This window comes from Cuculus canorus, chromosome 10 (genome assembly GCF_017976375.1).
Source record: "Cuculus canorus isolate bCucCan1 chromosome 10, bCucCan1.pri, whole genome shotgun sequence".
NCBI classification, from domain to species: Eukaryota; Metazoa; Chordata; class Aves; order Cuculiformes; family Cuculidae; genus Cuculus; species Cuculus canorus.
Genome location: NC_071410.1, coordinates 17,768,640 through 17,788,762, shown reverse-complemented (window position 1 = coordinate 17,788,762; position 20,123 = coordinate 17,768,640). Strand labels below are relative to the sequence as shown.

At 47.6% G+C, this 20,123-nt stretch overlaps 1 protein-coding gene across 1 annotated transcript; it reads right to left on the bottom strand.

The window, feature by feature from the left end:
• Nucleotides 1-13: 13 nt before the first annotated feature.
• UPRT (uracil phosphoribosyltransferase homolog) lies at nucleotides 14-18,549 on the bottom strand. The gene is made up of 7 exons (XM_054075343.1): nucleotides 18,227-18,549; nucleotides 11,008-11,050; nucleotides 7,167-7,236; nucleotides 5,513-5,575; nucleotides 4,600-4,761; nucleotides 3,734-3,832; nucleotides 14-2,908 (listed from the first exon to the last, which is right to left on the bottom strand). The coding sequence occupies exons 1-7, from the start codon at nucleotides 18,526-18,528 to the stop codon at nucleotides 2,802-2,804; spliced, it is 846 nt and encodes a 281-aa protein (XP_053931318.1). The 5' UTR covers nucleotides 18,529-18,549; the 3' UTR covers nucleotides 14-2,801.
• Between the last annotated feature and the right edge of the window lie 1,574 nt (nucleotides 18,550-20,123).

The window sequence follows — 20,123 nt, the reverse complement described above, 5'->3', positions numbered from 1 at the left end:
ACGTAAACGTTGGACACATGGGTGTTTTACCTGGAGGCATTCCTGCTGTTTTAGCACTGATCAGACTTGAACTTTTCTTGAGCTAAACCTCAGGCTAAATCCCATGGGAAGCCTGGAAACAAACCAACCAGCCCTGTCCTCCCCATCTCCTTTCTGAACTGGGGAGGTGTGTGCTGCACCTTCTCAGATCAGCACTGCCCTTCAGAAGAGCAAATAAAATCCAATGAATCCCTGAAGGTATTGATGTATCTCTTCCCTCCATTTTCTGGAGGATCCAGGAGCCTCTGGGATGGGTAGGAGAAATTCCTCCTATCAGCAGCTGATCTCCTGCTGAGGTAAGGAGCCGCCTGGGCTGGTGCGGAGTGGCCTCCCAAAAAGGAAGCATGGATGTTATGGGAGGAGGTGGATGGAACTGGTTGTGCTGTTCTGATTTAACTCCCCGCGCGTGCATTCTCCTGCAGTACCAACAGGAACACGTAGCTTCCTGCTGGCCCTGCAGTTCTAGCAGGCTGTTCTGAGGTAATTCCAATTGCACTGTTGGAGCAGGGAACTGCAAACAGCTTCTCTTTTGCTGGTAATGTAGAAAATGGAGAAGCTCATGTTATTTTATTCTTTACATTATTCTGTCCAGCTGGTTCTTTAATATGAAAGCAGCTCTGCTGTGTTTGTTGTGAAAACGGTCCCTCAAAGATAAACCTTAATTAAATCTCAGGATCAGATAATTGCAGGCCGATCTGTGTGGTTGGTCCTGCTGAACTTGGAGGCCTTTTCCAACCATAACAATTCAGAGTCCGTTTTAGAATTCAGCATTGGGAGTTTTGTACCTTGCTCCAAAGTAAAGCGAGTGGGTTTCATGATGTTTTGACCAGGTTGGGAGAACTGGGGTGGAGTAGGACACAACTGCATGAGCTGTCCAGGGCTCCAGAGGCTCCATTTGGGAACCACAACACTACCTCTGCGACTGGGTCAGACCTCCCTTCCCTGTGAGCCACTGCAGCGAAACACCCTTTTCCTGTGGTGGCAGAAGGGCTCAGTGGGCTCTGCTGGCAACTGAAATCCTTGGACAGAGTCCCATCAATCCCACCCCTTGCATTTGTTAGAACACAGTCAGCTGCTGTTTGGATAACCAGGTGTTGGGATGATGAAGTATCTCGCATACAGGCACTGCTCTGTTCAGCTAAGGACGTGCTACTCAGAGCTGTGCTGTGTAACACTGATTTTGCACCCTTTAATTTAATAGGAAGTAATTGTTTCCTAAGGAATGTCACAGTCTGCTGCCACCACCGGGGACGTTCGGTCAGGTTCAGGAGTTTAATGCTGCTGCCAGCATTGAGACTTTTGGTATCACAGGGGTTTTTAAAAAAGCTTTGGATACTCATTTTTACTGTCCAACAAACGTTCTGACTTTATTAGGAATGTTTTGCGTACATTTGTTTCCAAGTGTTTGTATGGTTTGTACAGCTGAAGATCCTGTACGTTCTGCTTGGTTATTTTCTATTGCAGTTTATGCTGCAGACAAGGACTGCATTAAAACCATTTTTGACAAATTTATTATACTTGTGAATGGTTCTTTCCTGTGACTGAGCCACGCTCAGGCTAAATGCGCTCTCGGTGGAAGCCTTGCCAACTTCAGTTGATTGAAATTGCTGCCTGCCCTGCAGTGGGGAAGGTTCTTGTCTGTGTCAAAACCAGGATTCCCTCAACGCTGCCCCACGGCTCCCGAGACAGTGGCTGGGGCAGCCCAGGCCTTTGCAGTCCGCTCATCCAGTGAGAGGGGTGAAGTGGTGACACCCCATAATCCTGTGCTTTCTACAATATGGATATATTTAAAAAACAGTAATAGACCTCTCTATACATTTTCCCAAAGTTAAACTAGGGAGTGTCTTACCTTACTGTAGGTGTTGGATGGTGGGGAACTAGGTATCAGGGGATTTAAAGACAAAGAAAGAAAGTATTTGGCTACTGATTTATATTTAGTCTGATCAATACAATTACCCCACTGAGTATCCTGAAAGGGCCGTATGTGTCTTCTGACTTTAGGCCTGTTGCTCTGTGAACAGAGCTACACGTGGACTCAGCCATTTGCAGCCCCTTTCCTTTCTTTAACAGGGTTACAGTACCGATTCAACCACGAAAGACTTGAAAGACAAACCTTAAGTGCTGCACGTGTCGAGGTTTTGGAGGTAGTGCGGCTCCCACCCTCATTCCCACCCCATCTGCAACAGGAAGCTTCTTTATACAGTGCCACCCAGCAGGATGACTGTGGATGTTTTACTATTTGAACATAACCTATACAGAGCAAAATTCATAGCAGTATCTTTAGTTCTTGGCCACCATTCCGAGGCTGAAACTTCTGCCAGAAATTCAACGTGGCTGCTAGGAGTTGCATCAAGTTCCAAGCACCCCTGTCCTTTTGGAAGCAGGAGGAGCGGCTGTAGCAGCCAACCTAGACTGATGTAAACTTTACCACTAAAAATGAAGGACGCGCCTTTGTGACTGAGTTTTATTTTGCTCTTGCAAGCAGCCACAAGACAGGCTATAGAAGAATAAATAAGTTAAAGCAGAGAGTGTAGCAATTTATACAACCCCAGCCTTGCGGTGCTTGGCTTTGCAGTGACAGAGTGCTTGGTTCCTGAACCTGACTCGGTGCTCGGGCCGTGACTGACCAGAACGAAGCCAAGTCAAGGATTTTCCCCCTTTGGCCAAAAAAGTTTTGAACATGCCCTCAACCAACTCAATAATAATAAAACATAAAAAAAACCTCTTGTAATATCGTAGTTGTATCCGTTTGTCCAAGAATGTCAGTCTGTTCCAAAATACTTCTGCCCAAAGTGCGTTGGTGCAACAGGATGAACTTCTGTCGTTAAGATGGTGATCTCTGGGAATTCCTGGATGATCGATTTGGCACCTTTGAGAGAGGACAAAGGCAATCCTGACTGCAGCCCTGCAGCTGCCCTGCAGCCCTGCAGCCCCACATGTTAAAGCATGATTAGTGGGATTCCCTAGGGAAGTCAGGCTCTGTTCTTCCAACTCCAGTTTGCTTCTGCCTTAGCTGACTGCATGAGGAACAACTCCCTGAATTTAGTGGATTGCTTTTTGAGGTTCTCACATGGGTGTTTCCTTTCTTTACCACACATGCACATGCCCCATCTCATCGCCAGCTGGGTTACAGCCTGTCAGAAGAACTCTGCAGTTCAGCTGACTTTTCTGATAGTGACTTCTGTCATGGTCAGGTTTTTTACAACATCCAAGATCCATTTCCTACTTCACAGAAACAGATATTCCTTTTTTGGATCCCCTTTTACAAATGGAGATCTTTAACACACAGGCAGGACAGCTCTGTAGCTTCATTTACCTCCTAACAGAACTGGTGTTCTTTTGGTGGTGAACCAACTCTGCCCCATGCACGGGCTGCTCCAGTCCAGAGCAACAGCGGGACCGGCCTTGCTTTGTGAGCTACTGGAGCATTTTTGTGAACCCAGCAGCTCTGCCAGCTCCTGCTTTTAGGAATACTTTACCACTTGCAGTTTAGCCATGAAACGTAACAGGCCTTTTCCTTTCTGCTGTTACCATTCAGCCAGGAATAAAAAAGAAACTCCTCTCAAAGCGAAGCCGCTGCTGCTGTTTGCAAAGGAACAGCTCTGCACCATGGTCTGAAGTGTGGAGACTAAATTCATCCCCATTAAACGTACCTGTGCTCACTCTTCTTCCCCCCCTGCCCCCCTCAGCTTACCGTGGGGTGTGGAGAACAGGCTGAGCAGGATGATGACGCTCGGTTGCACGCCGTGCTCCACAAGGACTTTGACAGCCTCGATGACAGTATTGCCCGTACCTAAAAAGGGGAAAGAAGATTGGGTTTCCCTTCCTGGCTGAAGAACTTGTCTTAGGCCACCCAAGACAGACTATCCCTGTCAATGCTGGGGTGTGATGGAATGCTGATATTGTCCTTTCCCACTGGAAACCTGTCACCTCGGCTGGTATTAATTGGAGAAAACTTTGTTCTCCTGATGAAGGAGCTTCAGCCCTGCTCTGAAAGCCAACTGTGCCAGGTTTTAAGCAGTGAAGTCAGTGGATTTTAGTAAAGCCCAGAGTGAAGAAAGCTCATTAAAAGTAGTAAAATGGCAATTAAAACATGTAGAACCAGAATTAAATCTTAGACTGGAAGTTACTTTGTCCTGACAAACTCCTTGCCACGCTTACTAGGTGGTTTTTTGGTAGTCTTAATTGTATTTAAATGGAAATTAATTTATTTCTAGGATTACAATATGTATTCGGAAACATCTTTTAACAGGATGAGACAAATACTATTTGAGTCTTTTCTCATGGCAAAATTTAAAAAATTACATTTATATCAAGGCTTACTGCTTCAACCTTTCTCACACACGTGCGCGCCTGAGCAATTCGCTCTGCATTCATGCTGGCACAGGCCAACGAATCGGTACTCTGCCACAGCCTGATACATTCCTTACTATGTCACCTAAAGCAGCAAAAAAAGAAACTAATCAAAGCCCCCACAATTTGGAGATTTTCCTTTAAATTCAGCATTCAAATTCACTGCTCAGATGAGTCTGACTGCACATAGCAATGAAAGACACTTACTGAGTATTGGGTACATAAGAAGAACTTTTCTCCTGTAAATGTCTGGCGGGAACTTAGCGTAGTAAACTTTCGCTCTTTGAGTCTCCTCGTCGCTCTGTATCAGTATTTTTCCGATGCGGATTGATCTACAGCAGTCTCGTAAACCTTGTTCCATTGCCTCTCCTTAAAATGAGCAGGAAAAAAACCAACAAATTGTTACATGCAAAAAAAGAAAAGCACAATTGCAAGATGCAATTAAACAGACGGTCCCAATTCTGTACTGGTGAAAAGTTCCAAAAAGGAGATTTCTGTTCTAACTGTTAAAAACCCTTGAAGAGCTTTTCCTTTTTCCTCTGTTTATACAGGAAAACAAGTCTCCTTGATGTTCCTTAGCTCCTGGGTATGGGTGTTCCCACACACCGGTACCAAGCTCTCAAAGATGAGAGCTGGAAAAATGGAAACAAACATAGGGTTTGAAGAACATCTGAGCTCTGCCCAGAGACACCACAGTGCAAAACGGTGCAGGAAGCTGTGAGGCCTCTGAGTTTTTACATCACAGACACAAAGGTTCCTGCAGCACTGGGCAAAACAACAGAGGCTCTGGCTGCACTGAGCGTGGTTCATTTGGAGACCTGTCCTGAGCAGAAGCAGCTGGCAGCAAACGAGGGAGGGGAGCTGGCCTGGCTTCTCCTAGTTAACAATGGCTGACGAAGAGGCCAGGTGAAACTGGTTGCAGCTGTTTGTCTCCTAAAAAGTTAATGAAATATCCAACCTGGCATTCTGTGATGCAGGATACATAAGAAAGAACAAGACCTGGCAGATTTGGGGAAAACTTTGCTGTAGAGAAGTGTTGCTGCCCATTTTTGAAAGGAAGTTGCTTACAGGTTTCCAAAACATTTAATTCGTGCTTATTCAACAACCTGAAACTGCCTACCGCTTCGCATTATGCTGACTCCACAGTTCCCCTTCTCAAATCGGACTCCTTCGTACTTGTGTCCTGAGAGGAAAGAGACCAGACGTCAGTGGCAGCAACTGCTCCCCTCTGCCCCCTCCTAATGCCCTTTGAGGTACGCTGTTTTAACTGTCCATGATGTGAACGGAACCGAGATCCCCTGAATACCTGGGGGACAACAGCGCACTCCACCCTCTCCACAGGCAGCACAAATCAACCTTTCAAATGCTGGGAGGGAAAGAGCTCAGTACGTATGGACAGGAGTTCATATGGAGGCATCTGAGTTCTCAGGACACACTTCTACTGGAAGAGCTTGGCTGAGGCTTTTTAGCTCCCGCCTCCAGGCACAGGTGCTAAGTGGAAGGACAGACACACCAGCTGCCCAGCTCTGACAGTGCCAGTCAGACTCTACCTACAGTGGCCTAGGAGCAAGGGCAGGAAATGAACTCTCTTCACCAAGGCAACGGGTGATCAGAGGGCAGGGTGCAAGACTCTCTGCCCAGGACCACTCAAAACGAACCACAGATCTTCTGAGTGATGTTACTTGCAGGGGGATCTGCCAGTCAAGCTGTGTAATGCAGAGAGAAGATGGTCATCGATCTGTTGTCACCAGCTCACCTGGGACAGATGTGATGCCAATGCTCAAGCAGTAAAGAAGCTGCTTAGCTGCTGTTTTATTTAAAAAAGAGCAAAGGGAAGCAACTGTACTTCCTGAGTGCCTTCCTAAACTGTCCGTTTTCAGAGCTGGGTGTTTTCAGTCCCTCTTTTCTCTAACTGAAAGCAGTGTAAAGGCATAGAAATTATGTCTTGCGAAGGGCAGAGGGGAGGAGGGTGTGAATGCAGAGAGCTGCTCTCACCCTGTAGAAGTGCAGATCAAATTTGCAGGGCAGAAGGACTCGCTGGTGTGTCTCACAGGCATGCTGCAGGCTCACAGCCCGGACCGGAGCGGCTCCCAGGAAACTGCTGACACACTAAGCTGCTACCTCAAGAGTAATGCATGCAACCTTACATCTCTCTGCAGTCACTAGGTAACTGCAATGGGTTTCCTTTACAGCCACCTTTTATTCCCTGCTTATCATCGCCCCCTGCTGCAAGCACAGACAGACTTAGGCTGGCATGGCAAAACTGTGTTCATTCAACATTGCAGTAAGGGTAAGTAAACTGATCATGCACATACACTGGTACATTTTCATCACAGTTTTACAAGATCAATTTAATACCTTAGTAAAATGACTGCATATTTTGCTCATTCTCTTGATACGCACTTTCTGGCTTTTCAAATACTGGACGGGACCTTAACTCTTATGGTCGGACTCGATGACCCAGTGGGTCCCTTCCAACCTAGTGATTCTATGATTCTACTTTGCTCTGAATGTTAAACTGTTTTAGTCCCAGGAAAGCAGTCGCAGTGCCAAGCCTGTCAGAGCTCAGTGTCTGAAGGATGCTTCCAGACACACAGTTCAGCTTTAGGGTCCTGCAAGGAGCAGGGAGCTGGACTCGATGAGCCTTAAAGGTCATTTCCAACCTGAGATACTCTGTGGTTCTATGATTCTTATAAAAGTTCCATATTTTTTTTTAATACGAGTTGCATGTCCACTTCCAGTCCTATGTAGGGGAGGGGTAATTTCCCACATACCTGTTGGAGTGGTCACCGTACACTCTGTGTATGGCAGTTGATTCAAGCCCTCTTCAACCACAAGTCTGATCTGTTGAACCAAAGAGATCAGTCAGCTTAAAAGGATTTTTTATCTATGGAGATAAAATACTAAACCTGAGCCGTTTTTACAAGTACTAGGTGAACACCAAACAGCCTGAAGTGTCTAAAGGGGCCACTTCAATAGTAGTTAGGGACTGAATTTAGAGACCTTTTGGGGCTGATGACTACATTTTGTCCACAAAGAAAATGAAAGCACTACAAAACAAAATTGGAGGAAGGGAGTTTCATAGGCAGTTGTAAAACTGACTTTGTATCTGGCAGGCACAGACATCACAGATGCATTTTTTTCAACAACTAAGTGAAACACCAATGCAACTTCATCTCACTGACAGAAAATACTAGTGAGAAAAAGAGAAAATTCACCCTCTCTCAGTTTCCCATCAGCAGGCTATGAGGTCTATTTTTACACCCACATTTCTATGACAAAACTGCAGTGGGGTTCCCAGAACAACCACAGAAGCTGCAGCAATGCAACTGCACCACCGAGTGCCCAAAGACCAGCCAGCAGATCCAGAAATCTCTTTATCACTTCCTCCTTCTGCTGCCTGCCGGCTGTGGTTACTATGGGATGCTCTGCCAAGCACCTGTGCTTTCGCACCACAGATCACCCAGTTCAGCTGGGACACGGCTGCCAGAGGCGCAGCCTGTGTGCCATACACCCCCAGCCCTGTGCAGCCAGAAAACCTCCAGCTCTCCCTTGGGGCTGGCCCTGCACCTTCATCCCAGACCAAGTTACTGAAATGTGTTCATCTGAACCCAGAACGATTGTCCACAGAAGACGCTTTGGGTATTAACAATGTAAAAATTCTCTCTGCTAGTGAACCAAAGATTCAGAGGCCAGAACTGCTCAACAAAGCTACCACCAAGCCAAAGATGAAATTTGTTAAGCAAAAGTCACCATGTGATGGCAGAAATGAGGTGACTGCTCCTGGGACTGCACAAGTACACTGCTCACTTCAGCCGTTCCTTATTTCAGAAACAGGGCAGAGCAGACTGGAAGACTGTTTTTCCTGGAGGTGTTCAAGGACAGGCTGGTAGGGGCTTTGTGCAACCTGATCCAGTGGGAGGTGTCCCTGCCAAGGCCAGTGGGGTGGAACTGGATGAGCTTTAAGGTCCCTTCTCGCACAAACCATTCTATGATTATAAGAAATGTTTCTTTTCATACTGTAGTCATGTTGGCAGGGTTGGCACCGCTCCACATTATCTGCCAAAAGTTCACAGTAAACCCATGAAGGTTTACTTTTATAGTCAAATATCTATTTGGTTTTACTACACGTTATCAATGTTTTATACATTGGGCTGGGAAGGATTCCTCTGAAGTTGTCAGTGTTGCTAAAACATTTTTTTTTTGCACTATGCCTTTGGCTACCCCATGTTCAGGGATTACAATCTCCGTGTCTTTTCTCTCTGGCCCTGAAAACCAGCAGCCCTGCTCCTCTCGCAGAGGAGCGGCTGCCATTGCTTGGAAGGTAAAACAGGTATTATTATGACCCCAAATGAAACGTGGAAGTAAAGCTTTGATCTCAAGGTAGAAGAGTTTGACCAGAATTTAAAACAATGAACTAAAGTTATCAATAACAAAAATAGTCTGTTTTCAATTGGGGAGGAGGAAGGGGAACTAAAAGAGATGTTAAATTCCAGCAGGCCTAGTTAAACTGTCAAGGCTCACAGAGTTATACTGATGTTTTAGATTAAGCATTTAACGCTGATATACAAAATTATACATCAATGTGCTATGTATTACAGCTCTATGATTAAGATTTACACCAGAGCCTTTGCAGTAAGGAAAGGGAAATACTATTTGCATCAAGCCTTCATGAGTACAAGATCTGTTAGTAAAAGGATATGAATGTGTTAGGGAAAGCTACCTTTTCTCAGCCATGAGAAAGCACATGAATGAGGTCTCCTTACTGCACTCAAACACCACTGAAGAAATCAGGTTTGACCAGTTCCTCAGAGTCAGTGTCTGTTCTTCACCACACCCTCCCGGAATAACACACAGAAAATGAGATAGTCCTACATATTGCTTTACATAAGCAATGTTCCTCCGAGGGTTCCGCAGCAAACATCTGCAAGGCCAGCAAACAGAGGCATTTCTGTGCAGAGCAGCTCCCAATCTGTGCAAGTTCTGGCCAGGCCATACACAAGATGCTGGTGCGAGGGCCTGCACTGAACTCGCTGCCTGAAAGCTGCAGTTTCTAGTGATGATGGTGAAAAAAAAACAATCAGTGCTTCCCTCAGAAGGGTTCAGGACCTTCAAGCAAGATGAGGAGGTAGGTGGGAGAGATTCTTTGCACTAATTACTGACAGTAAGGCACAGCCAAGACTGTGTGTTCAGCATTAGAACAGCCATTGTTTATCTCTTTTTTTAAAATACAGATTAGGAACATAGTGCTTCTCTTCAATTCAAAGCAGTTGGCAGGAATGAATGCTCCTTAAAGATGGACCAAGATGGGAACAAGGTAAAATGAGAGTATTAACCAGAAACTCTTGTAGAAGGAGTACTGGTGGGGAAAGGGCCTGACCGGTCTGCACTGGAGACCCTGTAAATGTGTGTGACTGCTGGTGCTGAATGTTTTTGGCTTCCTGACTTTTATTGGCATATTTAAGCACGTGAAAAAACTGAAAACACAATACACAGGAACACCACCACATAGCTGAGCTAGTATTTCACAGGTGGTGTATGTTTCCTGAGCTGTTCTGGCTCCTCCAATGAACTGCAAGCGACGTGTCTGTTTAACTGTCTCTGCTGCGAATGGCTGGCACAGAACGAAGCTGGGTCTGTGACTTCCAGCTCTCCATTATGAGGGACTATTGGCAGAGAAGGCACTGCAGTCAGTGAGTTGATCTGAGTCATGAGTGATGGGATTTGTTGGCTTGGGCCTTAACTGTTCTTGGTGAATGGGAATGCAAGAAACATGCTCAAGAAGAGAAAAGCAGGGTAAAAGCAGAACAGCTGCAGAGACGTCAAGCACTGCAGTCACAATCTCAGGCTGTGGTCACATCTAAGCCCTGAGCAAGCCTGAATCAGACATAGATTAAGACTGGGCTCCTCCCAGGAAACGTACCCACTGTAGCAAATGCTGCTGGGCTCTGAACTCACCTTCACTAGAGGCGGAACAAGGCTTTCCTTGTTAATGAATGTGGATCTGCAAACAGCAAACAACCTCACAAATACAAGGAAGTTATATTTGTGCGCATAAGCAGTGTGGTTTTCCTTAAACATGTAATTTAAAGAAGATAAAAGCTGCACTCTCAATGGTCTGTGTTCTAGATTACTAAAATGAGTGAAAACTTCAAATTGCTTTGTCTCTGCTGATAGCTACCACATGGCCAAACGCAAACTCCCAGCGTGGATGCACCCAGAGCTCCTAATCCAATACACAAGTGCCAGGAGGCATTGCCACATGCAAGCAACTGTTAAGAGCTGGACTGTAAGAAATTATACAGGTCTGTTCACAAGACCAGAAGTACTGCTTCACAGTAAAACTGAACTATCTCTAGCCTCTCTGCACCCCTTTCTGAACAGTATTCTCCTATTGCTATTGCACTCTGTCCTGAAGTAACCTGGTTTCTGGAACCCTGTGAGATGAAAGCAGTCTAAAACAGAGAACAGAAGTTCCTATACAGAAAGCTGCTGTCAGACAGCAATTACCTTTGTGTAGAAAAGTTGCTCTCACACCACCACTATTTTAGCCTGAAAGACCCATTTCATGGAAGAGTTACAAAGTACAATATCAAGAAGAAATTCATCACCTACCAGACGATCAGCAGAAAATACGAAGTCTCCTCTACTGGATTTCCTGAAAAAGGTAATAATTTCTATTTTAAATTGGGGAATAATTTTAAGTACATTGATTCAATATGTTAATTCAAGGGCAATATTTTCTAAATGTTTAGAGAAAAGTCTCCTGCCATATAGAGAATTCATCCCACTGAGGTTCTGCTTCATGGGTTCCCTGGATGATGGCAAAGGCTGAAATGTAGTTAGCTAACACAGGGGTTTGCCTCTTATTACTGGTGAGGTTGCTGCAGTGTACCAGTAGCAATTAAAGCATGAGAACAACGATGATATTCTGTAGGTTTTCTATTGTACTTCTGCTGCAGCCCCATTCCAAACCACCTCACAAGCCCAGATATGCACCAGCCTGGTACATTCCCTACAGGACTAAGCAAGAGAGCCTTGCTCCACCCGTTCTAAAGTCAACCTGCAGCCTCGGGACAAGGATAATGCAGTTCCCAAGACTGAGCTAACACACGTGATAAGGAGGATACATATCTTATCTGGAATGCATCCATGGTGTGACTAGATCAGCGAACTTGAGACTCTAACAAGCAGGGATTAACAAGTATTCCCATGAAAACACCCCCCTGCCCTCTTCATCAACTTGGGTGCAATTTTTCACTCATGTCACTGCATGGCTTTTGGCCCATCCAGAAGACAGAACAGGCTCACTGTCTCCTGCTACACACTGGGAAAGTGTGCCATGTTAAAAGCCCCAGTTTTAAAAGCAGATTTTAACACCTTGCTTCCCACACCAAGAAAAACTCTCACTACACCAGAGTAGGACAAATTTCCAGCTTAGGACCAAACACTTCCAGTATGCTAGCCTTGAAACCACACAAACAAACCATCAACACCATTAGAGGTACTTCTGAGTGAAACCTTCCGTTACTCACAGCAGGCACGACCCTCTCACTTTCAAACCATGATACTCTGAGTGTCCTCTTAAACACAATAAAGAGTTTTGCATTTAATCCCCAAGGTTCTGCAACATGTTACATTTACATGAGTGACAATCGAGAGGATTGTCTGCTTATCTCCTGGGTAACTGGTAACTTAGCCACACTAAAAATGGCATTTTAAAAACTGTCAAGCCAATCTAATTTCTTTCCTTGTCCTAATAACACATTATTTAAAATGCTGCTTGTTTTTTTATTTTCCTTCTTTCTGATAGTAACAGGATTTTCGGAACTTGCTGCTACTCTGACATTAACCAGAAAGGCAATGCTCAAAAAAATCCCTATCCCAAAATGGCAAAAGACCACCTCAAAACCCCTACAATAACACAAACTGATTTTATTAAGATTTTTGAAGGGATTCATGCTTCCATCTGCAGTGCATAGAAATATTTAAAATCCAGGGATTAGCAAAGCATATAGGTGGAACACCTAGGTTCTTCCAGACTAGACTTCAGCATTCAAGAAAATTCAGATGTATTTCACGGACAACTGGTAAGACAAACACAACAATGTCAACACTGCAGTTTGGACTGCAAAGCAATATATGTTTAGAGTGAATATTATGAGTTATTAATACCGATTATTAGGCTTTAAATTAACTACTCTGACCTTGCAGAGGGGCACAGGTGTTTTTATGCACCATTCAGTGAACACCCTTAGCCAGTTACACCTGTTCATTGACGAGAATAGGAAATAACAGTGCATAAAGATGAGAGACAAATACTAGCAATGCTGAAAATGACAGTGGCAGCAGGAAAGCTGAGACCAGATGCCAAGCCCCACATCATATGAGAATTGGTAGGGACCAGAAAAAAAGGCGTATGTGAAAACACTGTAACTGTTCACCTTAAATACCAGACAGAAGTACAGAAAGTAATAGTTGATGGCAAACCAGAAGCTTTTTCTTCGGCTTCTTGATCAAGTGACATTAAAAAATTGAGGCATTAAAACCCGAGTGTTGTAGCATGTGGCTAACACCACAGAGACTATGTTTAACAGTATAAATTAGTTTCCCTTTCTTTCTGAAGGTATAGAAGCATGGCTGACAGACAATTAAAGTCACATGTGTGCCTTAAGAGGTAAGAAGAAATGTTTTGGGGGAATGTACCGTACATCAAGTTAACCACAGGTTTTCTTCCTGCTTTACCACCTGGTACTAGTTACAAGCACCGATAAGGCTGTAAGCTATGCAGGTCACAGTTGGACACACATCAGTAACTCCTGCTTCTCTAGGTACTTGAAAGAAGAACTGGTTGGACACACCAGAGGTACTGGGAAGGCAGGACTGACAATAAGCCACTTTCCTACATGGGATTTGTAAAGGCTTTTGTGTAAGAAAACGTAAGGCTCTGGACAAACTGCTGCCATTAAGGATAGATGATGTAGCCAGGGAACAGGACCATGTTCAACCCACAGCACTTCATGTACTTCAGCGCTAGGCTTTTCTCAGTGCCTGGGACAGTATGTGGAAGGAATCCTGCCCTTCTTGCCCGCAGTAGCCATCTTCACTCATCACGGGCATGCTGCACACTCCAGAACCACCCTACTCGGTGCGGCAGTCAGGGCTGCAGGTCCTCCCCTTCACCATCTTCATGTTTGTATTGCTCACTCAGGTCCCAAGGGAGAAAGGAGCTTCAGCAGAACGGATCTTGCACAGCAGACACAATAACCCTTAAATATCTATATTTAAATTGTGTCTACTGTTAAATCTGGAGTTAAAAATGACACCACCAATATGAGCTGATGAATTTGCTTCTGCAGAAACCAGAGCTCTACGCTACAAATTGCTGTGCTACTCATTTCAGCTTCCCAATCCCTGGCTCCAATCTGTGCAGGCCAGAAATGACTTTGAGATCATACTCTCCTTAGGAAGAGGCTGTTCCCAAATGCACCAGTTCACATCCTGGTACAGGACTCAAAATGCATACCCACCACATAGTGTAAAAGGCATCTGTCCACCTGGTAAGCATTCGCTAGATGAAAAAGTGAACAAGCCTGAGCAAAAACAAGCAAACCCACACACATTCAAGTGGAGGTGATCGACCCACCTCCTTGATTTTGGCACACAGATCTAGTTCTTGTTAACTTTAATGAAGCAAAAGAAATCTCTGGTCATTTTAGTCTATTAGACAGCCACTACTGATTCAACCATCTGGCTCTGAACTCGCCGTGGGACATGATGACCAGCCACACACAAGGGAGTTCTTCTTTTATGAACTGGAGAGTTATTCCAAATAAAAGGCTGTGATCTTTGAATGATCTCAGGAACAAGGAAACAGCTTCCCACTTCTCTAAGCAGCTCACACTATGGTCAAAATAGACTCCCTGAGGTCTTCAGCATTTGGCCTGATGATCCTTAGCTCCACATAAGCAAGCTTGATTCTAACTTGCATCAAACTGGAAGTATCTATCCTTTCCTCATTTCACAGTAGAAGTCCTCAATTGACATTTTTTTCCTTACTTTGGTTCCATTTTTCTCCTCCCAGTACCCTGCCTTTTAATTTCTGCCCCATTCAAGACCTTTTCAGGCAATTACTGTACCTGAAACTTCCATCTTCTGCAACATTAAGTAATCCAAATATCCACCTTGAGTTAAGGCACCTCTCATGCTACCTGTTCTTTCCTTTAATCCAGAAGGAAAGATTAAGGGATAGGTATCCGATTGCCCTGTAGATGACATAGCTTCTCTCTCTTTCCCAAGCAGTGTATGAGAACATACCCTCCTGTCAATTTAAATCAGGTTTTGCGACCAGTAGCTCCTCTTAGCCAGCCATACAGCTGCTTGTTCACAAATACGACACTGCTTCTGAGGAGTTTCTTTTAGCACTTGGTTTGTATGCTGCAGCGGTCACAGAGTCATCTCAAAACAGATTCCCACCTGCCCAGGGAAAGGTTATTGCAACAGCTTCTGACTAGTGCAGCTGAGCACAGTTTAGCATCTTTCTGAATGACAGGCCAGTCCAAGAGCTCTTACTTACTGAGATGCAGCTGACTTTCTGGGACGAAATGCAAAAATAGTATTTCCCTACTGTACTTACACACAAAGCCTACACCTGCTTTTCTGAGCAGACTGCTGTCCAGTTCTCCTCACTGGCTGGGAAGGGATCTTGGAAGTGACAGTCACATCTCCACTGCCAGGACAGCACCATGTTCAAAACAACACAGTTTGCCAACACTGTGGATCTTACGAGTAATTAGTTATTTACTAGTCTTATGCTATACTTCCCCTTACCAAAGACTCACGCAATGAATTTGATTCAGGTTAGATACAGGTTAAATACTGGAGAAGGTTGGCCAGAGAGGCAGTAGAAACCCCATCCCTGGAAACATTCCAGGTCAGGTTGATCAGGGCTCTGAGCAACTTGATCTAATTGAAGATGTCCAGGCTTATTGCAAGGTGGGTGTGAACTAGATGCTGTTCAAAGGTTCCTTCCACGCCAAACCATCCTATGATTCTATGATACAACTCTAAAGCATCAGCTGCCAATTTCTGGATAAGCTCACTATAACCAAATACTTATTAAACTTATTTGCAAGAGCGCAAAACCTATCTACAACAAAATGATAAAAACACACAGCTGGGCACAGCAATCACATCGCTAGTATTCACCTAGATATCAAACCTGTCTATTTCCTTTTCACAAACCTCAAAAACTTTTACACCCAAACACCAAGCCCAGTTTGCATTTCATCTCTCTCTGCTTAGCCCACTTACAGCCTTCCTTTTGGCTCCGCAGGGAAGCTGCCAGGCAGACACTCCAACCTGCACAGATCTATCATGTGGTCTTGACACAACTGCCCTCCTTACATCAAAGCTGCACTCCCTCTGTATGCTGCTGCCTGCAATCAGATTGTTTTTCCACAATGCCTTGAAGATAAAAATAAGCAGTTTTAGGTATCAAGCTTCATGTAAGCTGACAGAATGAATGTATGTATTGTCTTTGAAAGATGACAATTAGTTTTGCACAAAAATGTATTACTGTTGCTAGCTACAAAGTGAAGCACACAAGAACCAGGAAATACCAAAACGTAGACTACGCAGATGGACAGATATGAAACAAGGGGAAGAACTGTGTCTGTGCCACGTGTTAAGTTACTGCAGACGTTAGAAAGTGTTGCAGGCAGAGAAGGTTTTATCCAGAACCTGATCCCTCTACTCACAAATTTGATTTCACACCTCTGTGTCTGCTGGTGGTTCTTGCATCCCAGCAGGCAAATTGTGCTTTTAAGATGGCTACTACTTATGTCTGTTGTATGCTGCACGCTAAATTTAATACCTTATAATATTCTCTTCCGAATGCTGAACAAAGCTATAAAGGTGACCAGGGCGAGGTATGCTTTCAACACCTGAGATGCTGCAAGGCCTAACAAAACAGTCACTCTTTGGTATCTTACACTGGATGTTCAAAAGTCAGGTACAATTTTGCACAGATTTCTGCACTTCAGCTTAAGGTTCGTAAACCCACAATAACCCCTCCAGGTCCCACAAGGTATGGTGGCAGCAAGGAATCTTAGTGACGCAAAGTGACAGCAATGGAAAATCCTGCCTTCAAAAACAGGCAGTCTCCTTTGTAAGTAAACAAACCTAAGTAAACAAACCATTCTCTCTTTGTCTGCCTCCCTCCTTAGTATTACTGTGTCTCTCCCACTGCTTCCAGCCCAGCTCAGTCTACTCTATATTATCCCCAACTTTTTGTTCCAAAACTATTCTTTCTGACTAATTTGCTCCAGTCCCTGCTTCTCAAACGTAAGATTCCAGTTCACTTTCATTCCAGCTAGTCCCACTTCTCTCCAACCTTTTGCTTTTTCCTAAAGCTGCCTTTGTGACCTGTTTTCTTCTGCTCATCCTTGTCCCAAAAACCTTAACACAGGATTAAGGACACTCCACTAGCACAGACTGCAGCAGTTGGTAGTCCCGATCTTCATCAAACTCATGGTTATTCCCAAAACCCAGCACCCACCCTTCGCCAACCTTTAGTCCCGATCTTCAGCAAACTCATGTTTATTCCCAAATGCACCAGAAGCCCTTTCCCAATTGTCCAGCTCGCCCTGTGCTCCTGCACACACTGTCTCAGCCCATCCATCCTGCACTGTGCTCTGTTCCCAGACCCAGCTCCCGCAGCTCATTGGGAAATTAAGGAAAACCCCTTCAGGTCAGAAACCCCTTCCCTCAAGGGCTTTGCTCTCCTTTGAGCGGTGGTGTCCAGTGAACTCTGAGCCGCTGGCTGCAAAACCCTCACACTGGGCTGAGCAAGAATCCCTCAGAGGTTTTAAAAGCTGCAGGACCCACAGCCCTGTCACCGAGACAAAGCTGCCACAGCCCCCAGGCACTGCCAGCACCTCCTTCCCACCCAGTTCCCCTCCCTCGGGAGGGATGGGGGGTTCCTGAGGAGAGCCGGGGGGCGATGTCCTGAGGGGAGAACATAGGAGACTCCTGAGGGGACTTCTTAGGGAAAACAGGGGGTCTCCCCAAGGAGAAAAGAGTGTGGGAGCTCCTGGGGGAGAACGAAGTGGGGGGGTGTCCTGGGGACTCCTCACGGATGAGCAATTGGGGGTGCTCCTGAGGGGAACGGGGGAGCATGTGGGGGTGCTCCCCAAGGGGAAGAGGATGTAGGGGCTATTCGGGGAGGGGGGTCCTGAGGGGCGAACAGGGTGTGGGGGCTCCTGAGGGGAACTGGGGTCACTGGGGAGTCTCCTGAGGGCATGTGGGGCTCTTGAGGGGGGAACGGGGGACATGCGGGGGCCTCCCCAAGGGGAACAGGGTGTAGGGGGTCCTGGGGGGGGGGGGGGGTCCTGAGGGAGGTCCGGGAGGGGGCCAAGAGGGGGGAACGGACAAGGGGGGGTCCAGAGAGATCTTAGGGGAAATGGGGGGAGCTCCCCAAGGGGAACAGGGTGTGGGGGCTCCTGAGAGGGGCACGGGGAGAACAGTGGGGTTCCTGAGGACACGCAAGGATCCTGAGGGGAGAACGGGGGGCTCCCCAAGGGGAACAGGATGTGGGGGCTCCTCAGGGGGCACGGGAGGAGTCCTGAGAGGGTTCCTGAGGAAACGGAGGGGGGGATGGAAGGGGGGGGGGGCTCCAGAGGGGACTTCGTAGGGGAAACGGGGGGGGGGGCTCCCCAAGGAGAAGAGTGTGGAGGCTCCTCAGGGGGGCACGAAGGGGGGCTCCTGAGGCGATAATGGGGGAAAGGGGGCCCCGACGGGGACACGGGCCCCGCTCCCGCAGCTGCGCGCTCACTTGTCCCTGATGATGGTCTGCAGCTCCCGCAGCTGGTCGTTCATGGGCAGCAGCTTCAGCTGCGTCCCCAGCGGCGCCGCCGCGCCCTGCCCCGCGGGGACCGGGACCGGCACCGCCGCACCATCCCCGCCACCGCCGCCGCCGCTGCTACTGCTGTCCGGGCTGGGGCAGCCGCTGTCCGCGCCGGGCTCCGCGAACCGCAGCAGTCGCGGCCCGCCGCCCGCCGTGGCGGTCGCTGGAGGCGATGGTTCATCCTGCGGGCGCGGGCCGAGGCGCTGGTTGTGGCACGGCATGGCCGCCATGCGCCGGGGCCGCACCGCCCGCCCCATTGGCTGCGGGGGCGTCAGTCAGAGCCGAGAGGCGGGGCTTGGCTCAAATGCCGCCGCCCCATTGGCTGCGGGGGCCGTCAGCCAGAGCCGAGGGCGGGGCTTGGCTCGAAGGCCGCCGCCCTATTGGCCTGGGGGCGTCAGCCAGAGCCGCGAGCGGGGCTTTCCCTCAATGCCGCAGCTCCATTGGCTGCGGGGGTCGTCAGTCAGAGCCGGGGGCGGGAGGCGGGGCTTTCCCCTCAGCATGGCCACGCGGACCCACTCCGGCGCCGCCCCATTGGCTGCGGGAACCATGAGAGCGCGGAGGGGCGGGACTTGCCTTCAGTGCCGCCGCCCCATTGGCTAAGAGCGCTGTCAGTCAAAGCTGCGGCGGGAAAGCAGGGAGCGGGACCTTCTATTAATGTCGCCCCTCCATTGGCTGAGCGCGCTGTCAGTCAGGGGCACGCGCGGGGGGGCGGTGCTTTCCCTCACTGCCACCGCCCCATTGGCTGAGCGCGCTCTCAGGAGCCGCGGCGGGAGCACGGGCCGTGCGCGCCTCACACCCCGCGTCAGGGCGCTCCACCAAATTCAACGCTCTTTTTTTTCCTGTTCTTTTTCCTTAACTGACCTCTTCTGCATTGCAGTTGTTCTATCTCGGCCTGCCCTCTGTCCCAGGACTTTGCATAAGGTCACAGACACGTGGGAAATCCCACAGAGCACCCCTCTGAGGGGGAGGAGATCCTGCGCCATCACAGCTTCCATTGCTCTGGGACACGTGACACTGACCAACGCATCTTCTAGATACGGCTCCTCGAATCCTAGACACAAGGAGGAATTTCTACACTCTGAGGGTGGGGAGGCCCTTGTTGCCCAGAGCAGTGACGGCTGCCCCATCCCTGGAGGTGTTCAAGGCCAGGTTGGACGGGTCTTGGAGCCCCTGATCCAGTGGGAGGTGTCCCTGCCCATGGCAGGGGTTGGAACTGGATGGGCTTTGAGATCCCTCCCAACCCAAACCATTCTATGATTCAGTGACAGCACTGAAGGAGATAATGGCAAGCGGAAAACAGAGAAGGGACCCAATCCCCCCCGTCTCTCTGCCCGCTTCTACGTTGTTGATGGATTTCCGTCTCGGTTTTACAAACACAAGCAATCTACCAGCTCTACTAAGAGTAACACTGGTTGGATAGCATCCAGGAATCAGCGTAGCATTAACTAGTTGTGGATCTGCGTTAACCAGGAGTGGAATGAGCACATCGGTTTATTTGCTCCAACCCAACCAGAGGCAGACGAAGCAGCAGCCTCTCCCACCACGCAGGGCTGGGAGTGGTGGCTTCTCCTGATGCCTGGAGCAGCTTCTCCCCTGCCTCTCCCACCACTCACCTACCTGTTCCTCCTTCCCCAACCTAATTTATACAAGCACGGCATGAAATAAGGTGCTGGCAGCCCCCTCCACCTCCTGCGAGTGACCACTCCCTGGCACACAACGTTCAAGTGCTGCGCAGAGCCTGGTGTGTGGAGGGAAGATCAGCAACACCTGCGACTTCTGCTAGGAGGTGCCAGGGGCTTCTCATAGAGAGCTGTCCCCATGGGGA